The 13,147-nt window shown below is 36.0% G+C and overlaps 2 protein-coding genes across 3 annotated transcripts; one reads left to right on the top strand and one right to left on the bottom strand.

Moving 5' to 3' along the window:
• Window positions 1–4,132: 4,132 nt before the first annotated feature.
• htr1ab (5-hydroxytryptamine (serotonin) receptor 1A b) lies at window positions 4,133–5,765 on the top strand. The gene has a single exon (XM_079584963.1). It carries the CDS (start codon window positions 4,284–4,286, stop codon window positions 5,523–5,525), a length of 1,242 nt encoding a protein of 413 aa, XP_079441089.1. The 5' UTR covers window positions 4,133–4,283; the 3' UTR covers window positions 5,526–5,765.
• A 4,320-nt stretch (window positions 5,766–10,085) lies between these two features.
• On the bottom strand, window positions 10,086–12,058 carry LOC306985219 (uncharacterized protein). Of its 2 annotated transcripts, none has more exons than XM_079587208.1 (2): window positions 11,995–12,058; window positions 10,086–11,649 (listed from the first exon to the last, which is right to left on the bottom strand). In XM_079587208.1, exon 2 carries the CDS (start codon window positions 11,494–11,496, stop codon window positions 10,960–10,962), a length of 537 nt encoding a protein of 178 aa, XP_079443334.1. In that variant the 5' UTR covers window positions 11,497–11,649; window positions 11,995–12,058; the 3' UTR covers window positions 10,086–10,959. The 2 variants fall into 2 exon arrangements, with proteins under 2 accessions (XP_079443334.1, XP_079443335.1); XM_079587209.1 differs by having other exon boundaries at window positions 10,086–11,643.
• Between the last annotated feature and the right edge of the window lie 1,089 nt (window positions 12,059–13,147).

Here is a 13,147-nt window from a genome sequence, read left to right as displayed (position 1 = left end):
CAAGATCTCTCAACCTAAACCACATTTACAGTACCAGTCAAAAGTTTGAAAACATTACTATTTTTAATGTTTTTGAAAAAAGTCTCTTATGTTCATCAAACCTGCATTTATTTGATCAAAAACATAGAAACAAAACAGTAATTGTTGGCCAAATGCCAACAATTAATTTGTGAATTGTTTGTGAAGAAAACAACAACAACATTTTAACAAAATTGTGAAGTTATTACAATTTAAAATAATGGTTTTCTATTTTAAAATACTGTAAACTATTTTTTTTTAAAAACTGATAAATCACCATACAACAATAATTGCAAAAAAAAAAATTATTACAAGTTTTCTGAAATGTTGTTTAAATTATTGGTTATCTAATTAAATAATTTGCATAAATGTATAGAACAAAAAATCTGAACATTGGATAAAGTGAGGTTCAAAATTCATGTTTAATTTTGGATACCTCTATTTATCACTCAGAAAATACTGTCAACAGCCAAAAACAGCCATTTTTTTAGGAATAAAGGGATTTAAAATCAGGAAAATGATATACGAACAAACCCCTCTGTAAAAACCTTCAGATTATAGAATAAAACTGTAAAGTTTGGTGTAGCTGTAAGTGTTACTGAAGTGGAGATTTCTGGCTCAATTTAAGAGGAAAAACTCGCCTTTATATATAGCCTACTGTAATTTAAATCTACAGATTCAAATAGATAAAGTGCTGTAAAAGTGTATTTTGGATGTTTTCTGTCCACTGGTCTGAAAAAACACTTTATGAAAAGCCCAAAATCTCAAAATTGAAAAAACAACATTGTTTTTGCCTGTAGTGTCTTGCCTTAAATATAATGTATTCCTGTGATGCAAAGTTGAATCATCATTACTCTAGTCTTCAGTGTCACATAATCCTTGATACAGTTATTATGTAATAACACATAGTTGTGCTGCTTTATATTTTTTTGGAACCTGTGATACTTTTTTTAAGGATTCATTGATGAATGAAAAGTTAAAAAGAACAGCATTTATTCAAAATTTAAATCTTTTCTAACAATATAAATATTTAGGCTACTATCACTTTTTTATCAATTTAACACATCCTTGCTGAATAAAATGATCAATTCCACACATCCTTGCTGAATAAAAGTATACATTTCTTTTAAAAAAGAAAGAAAAAAATTACTGACCCCAAACTTTTGACCGATATGTAGATCACTGATTCTTGAGAGTCGGGACAAAACATGTCCCACATAGAAAAGTCTAATTTATAGCAAAAATTAAGAAATTCATCATGATTGGCATACTTACAAAGTTAAATCTAAAGGATTTGTATATACCTATCTGATTTTTAGAATAAACTTTTTATCTTTTTGGGGAAAATTTTAAGGTTTTCTACAGGTCCGTGTAGAAGGTCCATGTTATTGCACTTGTCCTCAGCAAGAGGTCACAACATTAACCATCCCAAAAAACTTTAAAAAAGCTCTACAATTGTGAAAACATATATATCAAATACAAAATAAGGGGTATACATATAAAAAACAATGCATGAAGTGAACATCAAACAATATTTTCCATAGAAATCTGCCTATTAAAGTTGTGTCCTCAGTTTCTGTCAACTCCGTCAGATATTTTCATAAAGCTCTTTAAATCAGGAAATAGCATGGTCAGCTATATCCCTGAGGAACCCTTTTCATCTCCCTGCCTGTGGTGAATGCAGCAATACCACACATGCTCTAGTACGTTTTACATTTTTTTATATTTTAGACAAACAATGTCAATATTCCTATGGTCACAGCTGCACCATGTCAATACCATCTTTCTGTTAAGATACTTTTTTTAAACCATAGTGGATTGAATTTAAGCATTTTAGTGAGGTTATTGGGACAGCTAGCAACTGAGGAAAAACTACCTAGCTGCAGTGTACAATACATGTTTTGGTGGAAAATACATGTCCTTGCGTCAACTCCGTCAGACGTCAACTCCGTCAGGTTCTATGTCTGACGGAGTTGACCTGTACGATGACGGAGTTGACAAATCCACCAATAACCTCTTAATGTGCGAATATAATATTATTTGTGAATATAGTGAAGGGTTAAACTGTTATTTCAGGGTTTTATTTACACATAAATGCACATACATAGCATGCATTACATTATTTAACCATACACATCTGACTTGTAGAGAATGGGCAGGCAGTGGTCTGCTTATTATTGTGTAACGTGTAACTTTGCCAGCACTTTAATATATATATTTATATATAGAGAGACAGATAGACAAATGAGAAGCCAGTGTAGGGCTGGGCGATATGGCCAAAAAAACTTATCACGGCAGAGGGTAGCCCCTGGTTTCCCTTATTGTTTTTTTTGTTTTTTATAGTTGGAAACGGTTTAATTTAAAATAGTTGGAAACGGTGTATGTGCAATATGTTTATTATAGTTTGCTTTACAGTAAGTTCAATACTCTAATAACAAGGAGTAGTTTTAGTAGTAGTGTTTAAAGAGCACATCTGTTCAATAATCAGCAATGCACACATTTTGTGTCAACACCGTCAGTTTTTCGTCAACACCGTCAGTTTTTCGTCAACACCGTCAGATCTTCGACGTTTGGATGTATGTTTTTGTTAATTTTTTTGGGAAAAAAATATTCTTCCTTCAGTTGGTGTTGTTTTTGTAATAAAGGACCATCTGATCTACATCCTCTTAGGTTTTATTTATTTAAGGAATTTGTTTTTACAATATTGAAATTAAAATCAAAGTTTGAAAATGCAAATATTTAGAAAACTGAGTTTTCAGAATAGTGTGAAATCACAACTTAAGTTTATATATTGTATTTTGTTTACATATCAGAGTAACTAAACACTATTACAATATACTTCATAACTTTAGATTCTTGTTGGATTGGAAGAATTTAAATTGTTTACTTTTTAGTGTGTCTGACGGAGTTGACACAAATCCAGTTCTGAAGGGAAACATGTAAATTTGTTTAAAATGTGTTTTTATTTAGAACCTGTTCCTTTACATGGTTAAATAGCTAAGACCTTTCTCTGCAGAAACGTATAACTCTAATTGATATAGTGTGTATTTAAAAAAAAAGTTTTTTAAAACGTGTTTTGTCCCGACTCTCAAGAATCAGTGAGCTATATTGATGCAAAATATAAATATTTTAAATAAATGCTTTTTTTTAATTAATTTTTTTATCAAAGAATCCTGAAAAAAGTAGGCTACCACATGTTATAAAAAAAAATAAAAAATAGCTAAGCCTCACAACCGTTTCCAACACTGATAACGAATCAGCATATTTTAATGATTTCTGAAAGATCATGTGACACTGACTGGAGTAATGACTCTTTGCAGGACAAAAAAACAGCTTTGCCATCACTAAAACCCATTTTAAAGTAGCCTATATTCAAATAGAAAACAGTTTTAATGTTGTGATAATTTTTTACAATATTACTGTTTTTTATGTATTATTTTTTTTATCATAGGCTAATGCAGCCTTGATGAGCATAAGAGTCAAGACTTATTTCAAAAATAATAGTAGGTTGTTTCCTAACTTTTTGACAGGTAGCTACAATGTGCACAAATAATGCAGAGTAAACTTTTAACAACATAGAAAATTAGATCGAAAGCGTGTTAAACACAATCTCTACTAAAGTTTGGTGGTATGCTATATCTGATGTGTAAATACATAGGATAATAAAGTGAATAATAATGACAGCAACCTGTTCCTGGAACCATTAGCGCGTGGGGATATGCTATACATGAGGGATGGAGGAATGAGAGATGTTTGGGCCAAAACGTTTAGTTTTCTCCGAAGCAGACGCGCTACAGCAGGTGGCAGCAGCAGCAGCAATACAAGTTTAAGCTCTGCGGGTGTCGAAAACACGAGCTACAGTAGAAAACACGAGCTACAGAAGAAAACAAGTTCTAGCCTACTTTAATCCGTTAAAATTTGAGGGAAATTCACCCCGTACTGACAAGTTTTGTCAAGTCATTACCTGTTGTAACATTACTCGCTTCAGTAGTTTGTTTTTTAACAATATGCCTATATGAGGATAGACTGATCTCACTGGAAGTATTTCTGGAAAAGTGCATGTTGTATGTGGAGAGCCCACCCGACACACCTGCGTAGGTAACTGACGCGTCTGTGGACCACCGCTGCTGATATAAATGGAGCCGCGTCGTCACAAGTCGTCAGTAATAATGTTGATGGTTGGCATCGCCTTCAAGTGTACGAGCTCCTCTGAATGGAGTAGTGCTGTCTACTGAAGCTTTTGCGAAATTTATGCTCTACACGACATGGAAGAATACAACGCCACGTCCTTATTATTTCAGAACGACAGTGGGTTCGATCACCACAACGACAATGTGACTTTACCTGTGAAGGTTCCTCTGAGTTATCAGATCTCCACGTCTTTGCTGATCGGCGCGCTCATTCTATGTTCCATATTTGGAAACGCGTGTGTCGTGGCGGCTATTGCTTTGGAAAGATCCCTGCAAAATGTTGCAAACTACCTGATCGGATCACTTGCCGTCACGGACCTCATGGTGTCGGTGCTTGTGTTACCCATGGCGGCTCTTTATCAAGTTTTAGACAAGTGGACACTTGGACAGGTAACTTGTGATATTTTTATTTCTTTAGACATTTTATGTTGCACATCTTCCATTCTGCACCTGTGCGCTATAGCTTTGGATAGATACTGGGCGATCACCGACCCTATAGACTACATGAAGAAAAGGACATTAAAGCGTGCAGCTCTTTTAATAACAGTTACCTGGTTTGTTGGCTTCTCGATTTCAATTCCACCCATGCTGATCATGAAATCTCAGCCCAAGAGTAAAGCAGAAGACATGGCCAATCCTGAAGCTTGCATGATCAGCCACGACCCGTGGTACACTATTTATTCCACCTTTTGCGCATTTTACATCCCTCTGATTCTCATGCTGGTCTTGTATGGACGCATATTCAAAGCGGCAAGATTTCGCATTCGCAAAACCGTTCGAAAACCTGAGAAAAAGAGGGTGAAATGTTTGACTGTGTCGCCTGCCCTTTTTAAGCGAACGAACGGAGAGTTGGGCAAAAACTGGAAAAGCGCGGTCGAACCCAAGCCCGCCGCGTGCGTAAACGGCGCGATTAAGCACGCGGAGGACGGCGATTCTCTGGAGATCATCGAGGTTCACAGCAATTCCAAAAACAACTTGCCGTTGCCCAACACGCCAAACTCTGTCCCTCTGCTTGAGAACAAACACGAGAAGAACACCGAGGCGAAGAGGAAGCTCGCCATGGCGCGCGAGCGCAAGACAGTGAAGACTCTGGGCATTATAATGGGCACTTTCATTCTGTGTTGGCTGCCATTCTTCATCAAAGCGCTCGTGATGCCTTTTTGTCCATCTTGTCATATGCCTTTGTGGCTCAAAGATGTTATTGATTGGCTCGGGTATTCCAACTCCCTGTTGAATCCGATAATTTACGCGTACTTTAATAAAGACTTTCAGAGCGCGTTCAAGAAAATCATTAAATGCCATTTTTGCAGACCATAAACATGCTGCATTTTCAGTTGTAACTGTCAGAAACACGCGTTTAACCAGTATTGATTGCTCAGAAAAAGAATAGTGTATTTTAACAGCCCTGAAAACTTTCTTTTTAGTACGAGTTTAAATATAAATTATTTACTCTGATTGATTTTATATATCATATATGCTCTAATTATGACATCAGGTTACATAATGTGTACTGAAAATGTTTATTTCATGTCCATGATGTGAAAATAAAAAAAGTCCTACGTGGTTTTGTCCTTGTTTTTTGAATGTAAATAATAGCATGCACAGACCAAAACTCATAGGCTTCTAATGTGTTTGTGAATGAGATCACATGATAATACATGACATTGTGCAATGCTCAAAATAATTGAATTTAATCATTTAAAAAAATTAATATTATTCTAACAAAGCCTGACAAATTAAATCAGGAATAGAACAAAACAAACTTTTGAAGAAAAAACAAAATCTTGCTTTTAAAGTTTGACTTGAAGATATTAACGTGTTCATTTCTTGGATGGAGAGAGAAGTGCATATCTATATATAAAAGAATGTAGAAATCTATGTGTGTTTTTTTTCCATTGTGTCTGTCTGCCACATGACAGCATTTAATATTTCACAGATCAAGGATTTCAACAAGTTAATTGCAGGTGTCTCATGCTGACACTTAAGTGCATTAGCAATATTTGCTACTGTATAAACATGACAGTGTTTTTTCTCTCTCTCTAGAGACAGGTATTTATTGATGTGTCCATCATTTAAAATATGTCTTGTCTACTTTTCCTCTTTACCAGGCACTTTAAAACCCATTAATCTTGACTTGCGCCTTCATCACCCATGTAAACCTTGCGTGGAACAATGGATACAAAGGAGCGACAGAGAGGCCAAAAGATCCTCTTAACAATTCCCTTCATAAAAGAATGTTTTCACAACAAGATGCTCCACCGCACATATCTCTTTTTACTTCTATGATAGATTTCTCAAGGCTTTTACACGATCAGGAATGTGCCAATTAATTATATTAACAGGTCTCCAGAAGGCGCTTTTTATGTCAACTATAATGAATTCTTGTGGAAACCAAATTGTCAGTTTGTTCCGAAAATATGAAAAAAGGTGCAACTTTTTTTAAACTTAACCTTGAAATAATTAGTTTCTCATTAAAGCACCCAATCTACCGGATAATTGTTTTGTTTTTTTGGAGGATTGCAGTAGGATCGTAGTCTCTAAAGTTGCTTCAACAACCCTGCCATCCAGTTTGAATCACTAAAAGCCACTCAACAGAGCAGACACAGGGGTGCTGGTCACCATAGCGACACTCAGATGTCTCAAACTCTGGGTCTGAGGTGCAATTATCTGATCAAAGGCCTAGGACAATAGACAGAGCCCACGTGCACACCCACAGCTGGCGTGATTTAGCGACCCGAGGATCCACAGCTATTTATTACCAATGAGAAACCTCCAGAACCCTGCAGAGAAACATTGCTGATCACTCAACAAACACTGTTGAGGTCCATGATTGTCTATTTCCAGTTAGACCTCTGGCAGAACAGCTTGAGAGCTTACTAGCAAATATATAGTAAAAACGGTTTGAAGTTGGATCACAAATAAACTTTTTAAGCCATCAATGGGTCTGTCGAGCTCTGAAAGTGATTTTAAAAAGTCTTTAGGAAATCAATTTGTTCACAATGCTATATTCCAAATCATGTAAACCCATTCATTAGTTTGTGTGAGGAAAAGGCCAAAATTGAAGTCCGTATCCAATGAATGTTGGATGGTAGTCAGTGAATACCGTTGAGCCAAGGTATAGTTGAAGATATAATGAATATGGTGGGCTCAAGATTAAGCCCATGCGTTTATCTTAATCATTTGGTATATTATTGACAGCATGCAATCAAATTAAATGTCAGGAACTGTAGGTATTAATGAAATGGGGGGAAAAATGTGACAAGAAAATTCATAAACAGGCTTTCAATGTTCACTAAACATTGGACGTCGGAATAGACGAGCAGATCATGTCTACTACATTGGGTCCGTCGGTCCATGACCAATTCTGGACATCTATTCAATGTGCAAACTAGGTCCACTATTTGGACGTCCAACCATGACCCAACTTGGACGTCATAGCCTATTGACGTTCGACATTTGACCTTTGAACTGGGTAATTTTTTTGGACGTCATCTGGACGTCTATGACAGGTGCAGGGAATTTACATGATTAATATGTAATATTTTTTTATTTACAAATATCAACATTGTTGTTATTAACATGATTAATACATATGAATACAGATTATAAATAATATTTAAGATCGTTTTCCAAAAACTCCATTTGATTGTTTTAGCAGCAGGTGATAACTGGAGACGCATACAAAAGTGTAGTGCTGAAGCTCAAACAGTAGAGAATTGGCGTTTGCAACGCAAGATCATGGGTTTGATTCCCAGGGAAAGCAAGAACTGATAGGATTGTAAATGTGTAATGCAATGTAAGTCACTTTGGATAAAAGCGTCTGCCAAATGCGTAAATGTAAATACATGGTACAGAAAACATGTCCTCCACCCTTTCAAACTACAGTTATAGAAGTTGTATAAAAAACGACGTCTAAATGTTGAAAAGACGTCTACAAAAAGCACAATTTGGACTATGAATAACCCTTACACGGACGTCAACATTAGACGTGCGGTAAACGTTGAAAAAAGACGTTGCCTGGCGTTACAAAACAACCCCTTCAGTGGACCGAAATTTGACATCCAAAAACTACATAGAAAAGACGCCACTCTGATGTCACATTGCGCAGTGGGAGAGATCCATAAATTTGAAATATTTCTCAGTCTTTCAACCAATAATAATCAGAGGCAGATGCAACGTCAAAAGAAGAGATTCTGGAAAGTCCAATGTAATCCTGCCAGCTGAACACTGATTCTCAAGTGGCCGTTCTTCACAGTGGGCAAGATACAAAAAAAAAAAAACCTATTTTTGGGTGGTTTGCAAAAACCAAAAATAAAACAATAAAAAAATACAATATTTCTGTGGTTCACAAGTAGCTTGAGTGTGTGTCAATAAAAGCTTTCCCAAAGGTGGCAGGTGCAAGTATTCAACTTCAGTTAAAGGACATAATGAAAGCTAATATTTCCAAACCACTTCATTCAAAATCAGCACAGAAGAACAAGTACCCACATACTATATGTATATATATATATGGAAAAGAAAACTTTTTTTGACAGGCAGTATTCCACAAAATTGTAATTCATTGGTCTTTGTCATTTTGGGCTTTTTGCCATTTTTAATGAAAGAGACGGTTGAGAGAAGACAGGAAATGATGGCGAGGGAAAGTGGGACGACACTAGAATCAAAGTCAAGTTTGCTACGTTTTTTGTCTTTTTTTTTTGCATCTGGAGCATTTACTACATGGCTACGGCTCTGTTAACGCACTATATTTTCAGTACAACAAAATATATTGTTTATTTCATTCTCTTGTCTCCTGTTATCAACGTGGCATGTTCTAAAGGACAAACATGCAGCCTGGTGTAAGAGACTCACATCAAAGACACACACACACACACACACGCGCATGTCAGGCACATCAAATATTTGCAAGGATGCTGGTTCTTGCTTGTTTCCTAATTAGAAGAATTACTTCACATGTCAAAGTCACAATTCAGAACAACATTCATTTGACAGACTCCTTAATGTGATATCATCCATAAAAAATGCTCAGTGTTGAAAAATATTAGCTTTATTTCAACAAACATCCAAACTTGCTCTTCAAGTTAAAATGAGATGTAAAAAAAACAACAACAAAAAAACATTAAATGCCAGAGAAATATGTTATTTTCTTATCTGTGATGCTCTGCAGTTTAAAAGCAAAAAGGTTTCAGCAGTAATATTGAAAATTATCATTCTATATAGGGATATATTATATATATATCAAGGTATATATAAAAATAAAAAGACAGCTTTCTTTTATATACACATGGCAGACCTACAGCAATTAAACTGAGAATAGAGCTTATTTATCTGACCAGTGCTTTGAGCATCAATTGACTGTGACTGAATAATTCAGTCACATTTTAGTATAGCATGAATACAATGTTTTTGTTACAATCATTGATTTGAATACATCAAATGTTATGGAAAATGTGATTTAGGCAAGTTATATTAAAGTTCTGAGTAAAATATAAAAATTTTCGTAAAGTTAATAAAGTTTTCAGTTCATAAAAAGGTTGTGAACTTTTGCTCCACAATTATCATATTTGTCCTGCAGCTATTTGAAAATGCTAAATTATACAGAAAGGGAAGTGGTGGAGAGTTATCAATTATTCAGATATACTGTGTGGCCTTAGAATGTTTGTACATGAATGACCTATGCATTTCAGACAGAAACAAAGGCACAGATGCAGTGTAATTCACACAACTGCAACTCAGAGGCAAGTCCACAGTTGTACACTATATACAAATAATTATGTATAGGCCTAATATATAAAATATAAAAATTAAAATGCAATTTATATACCGGTACATATATTTATTTTTAAAATGTATACACTACCATTCAAAAGTATGGGGTATTAAATTGATCAAAAATGACAGTAAAGACATTTCTATATATTTTTTTAAAAGCTGTTCTTTTAAACTTTCTCTTTTTGGGGGGTGGGGTGGGGATATCATGGTTTCCAGATAAATACTAAGCAGCTGTTTTTAAAATTAATAATAATAATAAAAATATTTAGCAAATCAGCAAATTAGAATGATTTCATATCATGTCACACTGAAGACTGGAGTAATGATGCTGAAACATCCGCATATTATATATATATATATATATATATAATAAATTACATTTTAATATATATTTAAATAAAAACATCTATTTTAAATTGTAATAATATTTCACAATATCACAGTATTTTTTATCAAATAAATGCCGCATTTGTAAGGCAATTGTGAACCAATTGGTGAGCAGAAGAGAACTTTTACCAACCCCTAACTTTTGAATAGTAGTGTATATTTATTTATATTTACTTTATAATACATTGTTATTTTCATACTTATTTATTTGCTATTAACATAGACAGCGAGAGAGAAGGAACTCTGAAATCCGAAGAGGACAGAAAGGAACAAAGCAATGGAAAGTCTCCTCAGGAAATCCCACCCTTTAAAGGAAATTACAAAGGCAGATTCAGGAAAAAGACAAACAGGCTTTGTTTGTTTCAAAACAAACCTATTTTCCTGTTACATTTCCTAACGTAGGAAACACATTTGAAAGCATTTAAATGCATTAAAACATTTAAATAATGATACAAAAAAAATATATAAACGCATTAAAAAATGTCCCAATGTAAATTCAAACAGGAATGTACTTGGAAAGTGGGTGATTGTCTGAACAGCCCAAAATAAGCACATGAAGTGAAAACAGCTGTGCTTGTACTTGAAAGCATTGTCAAAGAGCAGAGTGTTCAAACAGGATCACCTGCGTCTGACTCACGCTGGAGAGTCTGGAGGGTCGCAGGACTCCGATCCGCGAGTACACCTCTGCATCCGAGCCGGCTCCGCATGATGGGTGAGGGCTGGGTGGGGTGGTGTGGATGATGGGGGGGGGCACGTACAACACTGGCGGTGGAGGTGGAGGAGTGAGGTGGAGAACAGGTGGAGGTGGGGAGGGAAGAGAGGGGGTCACTACAGGCAGGCTGGGCTCTTTCAGATCATACTGAGCCATGTGGTAGAAACCGAAGTATTCCAGAGCATTCCCGGCCTGAGCGACGCGGAGCCTGTGGCGCAGCAGAAGAACCCGATACAGTAATGCCAAGATCAAAAGCCCAGCCAAGACCACCCACAGCACAGCCAAACCGAGCTCAAAGTCCCAGCAAACACGGGGCAGAGTCGAGATCCCGCAGACCACGGCGGATTGATTCACAGAAGATGGCTTCCTGAGAGGGACATCAGCCAAAACAATTCTGTCTGTACTTTCAGTGGGCATGACTCCCGTCACTCCAGACACATACGTTTCTCAACCACACCTGTGAGAAGTGTCTGGGCAGTGGCGAATGCAGTCGACCGTCGCTGAACATCTGTTCTGGAGAATGTCTGCAATCCCAGGAATTGGATCAGGGCCTGGCGGCGACTCCTGGTGCTCAATTAAAAACAGCAACGGAACAGAATGAACCTTTGTGTGACTGACTGAATTATATACGCGGTTCACCTGCTGAGATCAGTCTAGTGAGCTGGCCATCCTGTGGCGATCTCAGGTCTAATATAGAATTTAATCAAAGGCTTCAGTGAGTCTTGCACACTAGAGCTGATGGGGCTGAGCCAATAATGAAACCATTTGTGAGGCAGTTGAGCTGTTACTGTGTTATATCTACAGCCTTCGCAACGCAGTGTAATCATTCAGTCTTCTGAGGTTTGCATAACTTATAACACTGTGGAAATTAAATATTTGTGCAGAAATGAAAGTTTAAATGGATTAAAAACTTACTTTTTTACAGCATTCCATAGAAGTCTTCCTGACAATAACGACCGAGAGTCACGCTCTGAAAGCGTTTGAAAATGCTCTGAAATGCTCTGAGAGAGCATTTGTCATGGAAGGAGTTCAGGAAAGCATTCCACGCAGGCCTGACTGGGGATTGGCTGAATTCATTATCTCTATGGTTACAGGAAACAGGCAAAGGATGTTGGTCTGTATCGCAGAGGAATTCTCATGTGAGAGGAAAGAACACTTATAAAAAAAACAAAAAGTGCTCTTGCCCGAGCCATTGTAAAATTGAGTCACATATACATGTAAAACACATTAAAGGTTGTTGACATGGCAGCTTTACAGTGCCGTTTACTTTTTGTGACTTCTACTCAAGTATAACTTTAAAGTCGAATGAAAACAATGAGGTTCAAATGTCTCAGATCTAAAAGTTAAAGAGGTCATGAACTGAGTTTTTTTTTTATATATAACATATACAAATTTCTATTCATCAAAGACTATTAAAAGGTTAGTAGTGTTACGGGTTTGGCATGACATGAGGGTGTGTAATTGACAAGTTTTTCATTTTTGTGTGAACTAACCCTTTAAAAGCAGCACAACTGCTGACAGCATTGATAATAATGAGAAATGTTTCTTCTAATGCAGCAAATCAGCATATTAGAATAATTTCTGAAGGATCATGCGACACTGAAGACTGGATTAATGATGCTGAATATCCAGCTTTCAGGAATGAATTATATTGAAAAAAAAGTTCAAATAGAACAACTCAATTTTAAATAATATTTCACAACATTACTGTTTTTACTGTATTTTTGATTGAATAAATGAAGGTGAGCATAATATACTTTTTTCTCAAAGCAATTTATAATTCAAGAAATCATAAATGAAAAAATCCCATTAAAAAAAATAGATTAATCAATCAAATTTTAATGATCCCTCGCCCGCTTTTCTTATGCGGATGAAAAGTCTTGTGAGAGACATCTCTGATGAAAATCAATATTTGTTTGTGTACAGTAATGTGAAGGCACAGACCATTCAGACAATCTAAGTTAATCAAAGGAGTCTTATGCAATTCAGCGATTGAAAAATGCACAGTTCAACCGAGGATGCGGTGCAGCTCTAAAGGCTTTGTGCATTAGGAAGCACTGTGCGGTTG

Source organism: Phoxinus phoxinus (assembly GCF_949152265.1).
Source record: "Phoxinus phoxinus genome assembly, chromosome: 17".
NCBI lineage: Eukaryota > Metazoa > Chordata > Actinopteri > Cypriniformes > Leuciscidae > Phoxinus > Phoxinus phoxinus.
Note: the sequence above shows the minus strand (reverse complement) of the source record. Positions and strands in the feature narration are given on the sequence as shown.

Coding starts and splice junctions, on each gene's coding strand:
- htr1ab (XM_079584963.1), top strand. CDS start 4,284: ATGGAAGAATACAACGCCACGTCCTTATTATTTCAGAACGACAGTGGG.
- LOC306985219 (XM_079587208.1), bottom strand. CDS start 11,496: ATGCCCACTGAAAGTACAGACAGAATTGTTTTGGCTGATGTCCCTCTC.